This window comes from Astyanax mexicanus, chromosome 1 (assembly GCF_023375975.1).
Source record: "Astyanax mexicanus isolate ESR-SI-001 chromosome 1, AstMex3_surface, whole genome shotgun sequence".
NCBI lineage: Eukaryota > Metazoa > Chordata > Actinopteri > Characiformes > Acestrorhamphidae > Astyanax > Astyanax mexicanus.
This window is the reverse complement of record NC_064408.1, coordinates 33,346,604-33,355,460: the sequence shown is the minus strand read 5'-3', so window position 1 is coordinate 33,355,460 and position 8,857 is coordinate 33,346,604. Positions and strand designations below refer to the sequence as shown.

Sequence of the window (8,857 nt, the reverse complement as noted above, 5' to 3'; positions counted from 1 at the left end):
GCTTCTCTGGAGAAATTTACAGTCTCAGCAACTCGCCTTGGCCAAGGCCAGTGCTGATAAGAGGGAGCCCAAAGCAGATTAGACTTGTTAGGATAACTGCCGCTTACCAGTTTAGCCTGGTCACTCTTTGTCCATCATGGTCCTCAAGTTTCTCCACACTCTGTTGCAAAGAGAGCTTTTCCAAAATGTTTTCTATTTTGCGGTTAGAAGTCACAGTCTACAGACAGCTTTGCCCACCCATCAGTCATGTCGGGCAGATTTGGGGGGCTTGGACCATGGGAGTGGTCGTGGACCTGACTACCCAGGGCCCGAGTAGGGAGAGGGTTCCATGAAAATTCTGATTTTTTTTCACTCACGTTTCTTGTGTACTGGCATGGATAGGGCCCACTGACATTGAGTGTACAGGGCCCAGAATTTGCTGCTATGCCCCTGCCTTGGACAGCTGTCCCCACACCCTTAATTTTCTGATACTCTTTGCACGTGTCCCCCGCATTTGTCGCTTGTGGGCGTGTCAAAGCTTACCGCGCGTGTATCACAGCTTCCAACAAGAAAAAAGGCAAAAACAATTGTATTGCTTTAATGGCCATAAAATATTTATTAAACAACTTAACATACACCATCCAGTCATTTTATTCCCGCTTGAAAATGATACATTTTGGAGGGAAAATCTGGTATAAATATGAGGAATCGCTTGGCCACTTTATTCTGCAGCTATGACTTCCGACCTTGACTCTTGGTTTTTTCTGTGTGATAGGAAGAAATGCGAAAGAGACCAAGAGTTCAGAGAGCAGAAGCCTGAGGACCTCGGAGCGCCTTGAATGTGATTGGTCCAAAAAAGCCAATCGGGTTACAATATCGCTTCATAATTAATTTGCATAAAATTCAGTGTCGCTTGTCGCCTCTCGCGTGTCGCGGCGACAAATCACGCCCTGCCATAGGAAATAAATGGTCACCTGTCGCTTTCCAGTGTGAACACAGGGTAAATGTTAAGCAGTTTACAATACAAACTGTCCGCATCAATTTACTGATCATCAATTTAAATATATTTAATTAATTTATTGACCTCTTGTAATTAACACGCCCCCAACTGAGAAACTCAGGGCTTACCTATAAATCCGAGTTTCACACTGGTAAATACGAGTTTGTGGTGGCGTTCATGTGCTCTCATCTCGTAAACGCGATACTTCTGACACGATCTGAAGGCAGCATTATTTCATCCATTCTGAGATCAACAAGCTGAGGTGTGCTGAGCTAGTTAACTAGACCTAAGCTAGTTACTTGATGTTCTCCCTTGAATTTCCAGGCTCACACGCTGGCTTTCAGTAACGTCACTACCAGTTTGAAATGAAGGACACAAATATAAATCTGTATTGTACTATACTCTGTGTTTACGGTTCAGGCTTTGCCATATACTAGCAGTAGCTGCAAACTCGTAACTCGTAACTGTTACTGCAAACTGTAAGTTAACTGTTACAGTTTACTGCAGATCGATCAGTTTAGCTAGGTGGCTAAATAATAAAAAAAAATAAAAGTGAAAACAGTAAATCTACCTCTCTGCATTTTTTTTTAAGATTAGTAAATGTTTATAAGCAGGACTAGTATGTCTTATTCCTTCAAAGGAACACATTTCACATATTCTTGAGAAAATGTAATGCTTCAAAATCATTGCTGACAAAATCAGATATATATTTATCTTTTCGCATCCGACACAAGCCCATACATTATTTTTGTTCCCACAGTGAAGGTGAGTCCCTTACAGTAGGGCTCTGCAGCCAGACTCTATACTATTGTAGGGTTTCTCCTCCTCCTCTTTTTCTCCTCCTCCTCTCTGTGTCACTCTGAACAGCAGTAAAGCAGGAAGTCTCTCCTGCTCAGTTCAGAGTAAATGAAAGTGATCTCAGAGGGCTGCTCTCACTCAGTGTAGAAGTGCAGGAAAATGGCAGAGGCCAGTATTTCAGTAGATCACGATCAGTTCAGCTGTCCAGTCTGTCTGGATCTGCTGAAGGATGATTGGTTGGGTAACCTCCCTGAAATCAACTTTTGCAACTTGGAATGTCTGGGATCTACAGCTGCCCCCAGTGCAGAGAGACCTTCACTCCAAGGCCTGTTCTACGCAGAAACAACATGCTGGCTGAAGTGGTGGAGAAACTGAAGAAGAACACAGAACTCCAAGCTGCTTCTCCTGCTCCCCATTACGCTGGAGCTGGAGATGTGGAGTGTGATTTCTGCACCGGGAGAAAACTCAGAGCCATCAAGTCCTGTCTGATGTGTCTGGCCTCCTTTTGTGAAGCGCATCTTAAACCTCACTATGAAGTTCCTGGATTGAAGAAGCACAATCTGGTTAAAGCGTCCACCCAGCTCCAAGAGAAGATCTGCTCTCAGCATGACAGACTGATCGAGATCTACTGTCGTACTGATCAGAGATCTATCTGCTCATTATGTACAATGGATAAACACAAGGGTCATGATACAGTTCCTGCTACAACAGAAAGAACTGAGAAACAGGTGAGAAATGTACATTTTCATACATTAATACTAACTGGATAACCTGTAATTATCTTATTTTTCTTATTTCTGTTTATTTCTTTTACTGTCTCTAATATAAAAACTGAAGATCGTAATTCACAATTATCATAATATTTACTTGTTGATAGAATCAGCTGAAAGAGATGCAGCAGAAACTCCAGCAGAGAATCCAGGAGAAACAGAAGAAGCTGCAGGAGCTGAAACAGACTGTAAACACTCTTAAGGTGAGAACTGAGCAGAGATTTGATATTTCAGAGCTCAGTCTGAATCTCCTCTAATCAGACGGTTAGGAGATCAGTGTTAAGACACATTCCGATAATATTCACATTGTGAATCTACATCAATGTAAGAGAGTGAATGATAGTTCAGCTTAAAAATAATTGTTTAGTTTTTCCTTTATCCCAAATGTACCAGATAAACTAAGATATGCTAGGCTCGTGTACAGGGCGATCTCTGAAAATTAGAATATATTTGAAAAGTTACTTTATTTCAGTAATTCAGTTAGAAATGTGAAATTCACATTATATAGATGTATAACACACAGAGTGATCTATTTTAAGCATTTTTTTATTTTATTGTTGATGATTAAGCCAAAAATCAGTGTATCAGAAAAATTAGAGTATTATAAAAGACCAATTGGTACTTTCTGCAGTGTGGGCAGTGTGTCAAGTCCTGTTGTCAGCAGAGGGAAGCATGAAGTGCTGTAAGATCTTGTGGGAAAACACTGCACTGACTTTGGACTTGATAAAACACAGTGAATCAACACCAGCAGATGACATGGCTCTCCAAACCATCACTGATCATCAGTAAATTTCACATTTCATTTGTAAATCAAGGAAGCAGAGTCTGGAGGAAGAGTGAAGAGACACACAGTCCCTGCTCAAGGTCTGTGAAGTTTCCACACTCAGTGATGGTTTGGAGAGACATGTCATCTGCTGGTGTTGATTTACTGTGTTTTATCAAGTGTAAAGTCAGTGCAGAGTTTTTTCCCACAAAATCTTACAGCACTTCATGCTTTCCTCCTTTTAGAATCACTCTTTCAAAGAATAACCTAAGAATAACTTTGCACACGGAGTAATATGAGTAAGTTACCAATATGAATAATAAGTGGAAATGATTACATTTAGTGAAATGAATATGCATGAAGTGATTACATTTCTCATAATAGAATGATTATAATGGTGATTTGGTGATTTCCCATATCAGTGCCTAAAACCTTTTCACAATACTATACCTTGTTAATAGTGTTTTTGTAGCTTTGAATTCCAATCCTTTCCACAAAACATGTTGCATGTTGGGCATGTGAAAGCTGGGATTATAGGGACAGACATGACTGTGTGTCTGTCTCATTGCTTTCCTTCCTCTGTTTCTTTATAATTGTCTCTGATTTAAGCTGTTGTATTCTTGACAAAACCACCGCCAGGTAAAGAATTACGCAGTGGCTTCATCCAGTTGTGAGGGATCAGTTTGACATCTTTCTTAGAGATGCTATTAAGTGGTTTTTGCACCCTTTTTGACCCCCTGCAGAGCAGTGGCCTTGATGAAGTTGTTAATTCAGGACTTGCTATGGTGCACTTAAGACATTCTGATTACATGCCCAACTCAGCATAGATGATGTTGGGTGGCCATGGCATTGATGCCCGTGAAGCTAGTCCTAGCAAGTACTGAAGAAGCAGCTAAGAGCAGCAGTATCCAATCAGCAGTTCCTCAGGAATAATTGAAGTTCTTCAAGATCATTCTACCCTGCTCCCATGGCCAGTCACAACATCGCAAGGAAAAACTCCCATAGTACTGGAGAAAGAAACCTTGGGAGTAACCAAGGCTCATATAAACAGGGGACACACATCCTTCTTTGGTCAGACTATTAATAATGACTCTGATATGAATATGACAGCCTGACTAAAATTAGAACTAAACAAAGGTTTCCATCTAGACTTAAAGATGTCTAAGTCTCAGACATTTTCTGGAAGGTTATTACAGAGTTGGGGAGCATTATAATCGAAGACACTTCCCCCTGCAGAACTCCTTTGAATTCTGTAAAATAATAGGAAACCAGCACCCTGTGATCTAAGCAATCATGATGGTTCATAGTAGGAGATAAGGTCGCACAAGTACTCAGGATTGTGGATGGGTGGGACGGAGCACCTGCCCCTTTGGCTCTACTGCAAAGTGCCCTTTTGTCAGTTTTTTATTTTTATTTTGTAAGTGTATGTGTAAAAGTCATACGTTTGGACTGGAAACTACTGTGTTTTACCCCTCTTACCCGCCGACTTCATGTATTAGTATTTTCCCGTAAATTTTCTGTATTATATTAAATAAAAAAACAGTATGAATCAGGAGACAGGTGTGAATGGGAAAGCTCTTAACGCCAATCATGGTGCCGGTTCACGGATAAAGTCCCGCCTTGTTGGAGAAACAGCCAATAAGCTTGCTTAAATCTTGTGGAGGAGATTTAATGTGAGTGGGGAGCAATGTTTTCTAATAACTTTCCCAGTGGGAGCATGTATGATGTAAATGATAACTGTCCTAGGTAGAGGCCTTGTGTAATTCCTTAATATCAATTTTGTAAGCACACACATTCTCACACACTCAAAGAGAAACACATTCTTTAAAAAAAAATATTCTAATTTTTACCAGTTTTTTTTCCCCCCAAATTTATCCAGCCACTTATCCAGTCCAAAAACGTCTGTCCTGACCAAGTCTTTTTCACTCACACAGTGGAATACACATTGTGTTTGTCAGATGCACACAGGTTTAAAATACTTTTCTTTTTTGTTTTTATTTTCATTTTTTTTTTCTGTCGGCTGACTCAGAATCCCAACACGGCAAATCATCGCCTTATTCTGTCTGAGAAGAACAGAGTGGTGAAGTTTAGTAATAAAGATCAGTCATACTCTGATCATCCAGAGAGATTTGATTACTGGAATCAGGTGTTGAGTAAGGAGAGTGTGTGTGGACGCTGTTACTGGGAGCAGTGGAGGGTGTGTGTTCATCTCAGTCTCATATAAAGGGATCAGCAGGAAAGGATGGGGTGATGATTGTAGGTTTGGATACAACAGTCAGTCCTGGAGTCTGGTGTGTTCTTCCTCTCTTTCTTTCTTTCACAACAACATTCAGACTGTTCTCTCAGCTCCTCCATCCTCCAGAATAGGAGTGTATGTGGATCACAGTGCAGGAACTCTGTCCTTCTACAGCGTCTCTGATACAATGACCCTCCTACACACACTCCACACCACATTCACTCAGCCCCTCTACGCTGGATTCTTTGTTAGAATGGTAGTGAATCATCTGTGAGGTTATGTGATGGAAACTGATCATCAATTTAACTGTGGCCACTTATGAACAGATTCAAAACATGAATCTCACTGATTTATTAACAATCTGCTTTTCATAATGTGAGCGAAAGAGACACACAAGAACTTCACCAATCAACAGCACACCAAACAAAAATCATTCTAATTGTGGATATTTTTTGGTGAACTTTTTCCTATAAAATATAATGCACATAGTTTTTCTTTATTTTTGAATAAATAAGACATATTTCTGTAGTTTCATGTGTGCTATTATATTTCATATATACACTGCCTTACCAAAAAAAGGTCACACTTTTTATCCAGATTTGCAATAATTTCCCCCCATGTTCTTGTATTGATGCTGGTAGATTTGGAGCACTACACACCATCTTCTTCAGCACATGCCAACGATTCTCAATGGGGGTTAGGTGGTGGCCAATCCATTTGTGAAAATGATGTCTCATGCTCCCTGATCCCTGCGCTCTTTCACAATCTGAGCCCCATAAATATTGACATTGGAAGGGAAGAAAAAATACATTGATTGAATAACCTGTGCTTCAGTATATTCAGGTAGTCAGCTGACCTTATTCTTTGAGCACATAATGTTGCTGAACCTAGACCTGACCAACTGCAGCAACACCACATCATAGCACTGCCCCCACAGGCTTGTACAGTAGGCATTTGGCATGATGGGTTCATCCCTTTAGCTGCCTCTCCTTTTACCCTGATGTGCCCATTACTCTGGAACAAGTTGTATCTTAAATCATCAGACTCATGATCTTATTCTATTTCTTCTTCCATTTATTAAGGATACACAGCTGTTTAATCATGTGTACATGCTTATACTTTCACTATTAAACATATCCCTGGGTTCGAATGTTGTTTTTCTGTGATTGCTTTCACCAAACATTTAACTTTGCACATTCAACAATAGAAGAAGAAATAGAAACATGGTTAGACTGAATTACATAGAGGGGATGTGCCTTCATGGTTGTTAGTTAATGTAAGCAGGCTAGTTTCTTGTATTTATCCTTTATGCAGTAGTAAAATCTTACATTGCGTAGAATATATATGTGTTGGAATATATGAAATTTTTTATGATGTATATACAACATATACACATTTCTTACATATTTGGCCATGTGGAAATAAAATATAAATTGTGACAATACATTGGTATGATAAATTAATATATATTGTAGATGTATTTTAGTATATATATATATATATATATATATATATATATATATATATATATATATATATATATATATATATAGGGCACAAAATGATCTACAGAAGCTTCAACAGTGTTTATACAATACATCAAACATATTTTGTCCTATTTTTAAAAAGTGTGTGAAATTCTGTTTTTCATAATCTGACCTTTTTGTTAAGATCTCGTAAAACTTGTCTTGTAGATTTATCTTGTTAAGGCATTAGGGACTGAACGCTACCCACATTTCAGGTCACGACCACTTGCGGGTGCACTGTACAGCAGAAGGCTTTCAGGTGTAAATGTTAAAAATGGCAAACATTTATTATAATTTAGATATTATTAATAATTAATAATCATAATTATAATTAGCATAAATATTATTAATAATGATCATCTTGTGGAAATATAATAGTCACTGTTCCTGTAATCACTGATCCGTTTCACATTTCTCATAGTTTTTAGCACCTTCATCCATTTCTGAACTGCTGACTGAACATATTCCAAATCATACCTGAAGATCATCCACTAATAGCATCCTTCACATCCCCATTAATAAGGTTTATAAAGAGTGGATAAGTGGCTTTTTGCTTTTATGTGCCAAAACATTGGAACACATTACCAAGTATTTATCAGGCTCCCTGTTCTACTGTTTTACTTTGAGCTGCATTTTAATTTATGAAAGGTGCTATATAAATAACGTTTGTCATTATTATTATTATTATTATTATTAGTAGTAGTAGTAGTAGTAGTAGTAGTAGTAGTATTGTATTCTGCTGAGTTTACATGAGTAAAAAAAACTCTCTCTCTGTATGTGTGTGTGAAAATTAGTCATTCCCCACTAAAGGGCAGTAATATTGTCCTTTTTTTCCATTAGGAGAGTTTTTCCTTTATGTTTACAGCTGCTATTAACCCTAGAAGACTAATGTTAAAATTGGGTATTCACTGTATGACAATTAATTTTACAACATACAACATCACATAAAATAAAATAAAAAGGTACAATGGATGACCCTATAAAAAGCAGAAAAATAATTGAAAAATGTCCTAACAAAAAAAAAATAATAATGCTGCCTGGGAACTTCTTTGGTCCACCCATTGCTGGGACATGTGAGTGCCTGATTTAAAAACACAAACACCCATAACATGTGTTACTCTCTATCACTAACATCAGGTAAATTACACCCATTAAATATGTTACTTTCTATCACTAACATCGGATGATAATTACCTGAATACATGCCTCTTGAAAAAAAAAACATAGATGGGAGGAGGGAATCAACCATAACATTAATGACATCAATGAGGCCTGAAACTACCCAGAATCTCACATGAAAATATTGTGTGGGTGAAAATCACCCGGCATTAGCATTCTACAGTTAATGTGTATTTTAGTGATGCCAACGAAAAGTCTGAGCGTGATTGGTTAAAAATGTACTTAAAAAAAAACACCCAAAAAGCCATTTGTAGTGCCTTTATTTTTAAGTGCAGACCAGAAATATTACACTACTGTTTGCAGCATATTCATTAGTATATTGTTAATACTACTGTAGTATGCGGTTTCATTTGGCCTGATTTCCACCAATCTGCCATAACATTAATCCCGCTGACAGGTGAAGAAAAATAACTTTATGTAGTCAATATATCACCACAATGGCACCAGTTAAAATCATTATTATATAAAATAGTCAGTGTGCCTTATAACATGGTCCACCTTATGTATTAATTTTACCAGTCATTTACATTTACATTTACATTTATGGTATTTAGCAGACGCCATTATCCAGAGCGACTTACAACAGTGCTTCAAAGTTACTTAAGA

General features: G+C 38.1%; 1 protein-coding gene across 1 annotated transcript; it reads left to right on the top strand.

The window, feature by feature from the left end:
• Positions 1 to 754: 754 nt before the first annotated feature.
• On the top strand, positions 755 to 3,160 carry LOC125782487 (tripartite motif-containing protein 29-like). Its single transcript, XM_049466708.1, has 2 exons — positions 755 to 2,505; positions 2,655 to 3,160. Exons 1-2 carry the CDS (start codon positions 2,053 to 2,055, stop codon positions 2,802 to 2,804), a joined length of 603 nt encoding a protein of 200 aa, XP_049322665.1. The 5' UTR covers positions 755 to 2,052; the 3' UTR covers positions 2,805 to 3,160.
• Positions 3,161 to 8,857: the final 5,697 nt, after the last annotated feature.

Coding starts and splice junctions, on each gene's coding strand:
- LOC125782487 (XM_049466708.1), top strand. CDS start 2,053: ATGTCTGGGATCTACAGCTGCCCCCAGTGCAGAGAGACCTTCACTCCA. Junction 2,506..2,654: donor CAGAAAGAACTGAGAAACAG/GTGAGAAATGTA, acceptor ACTTGTTGATAG/AATCAGCTGAAAGAGATGCA.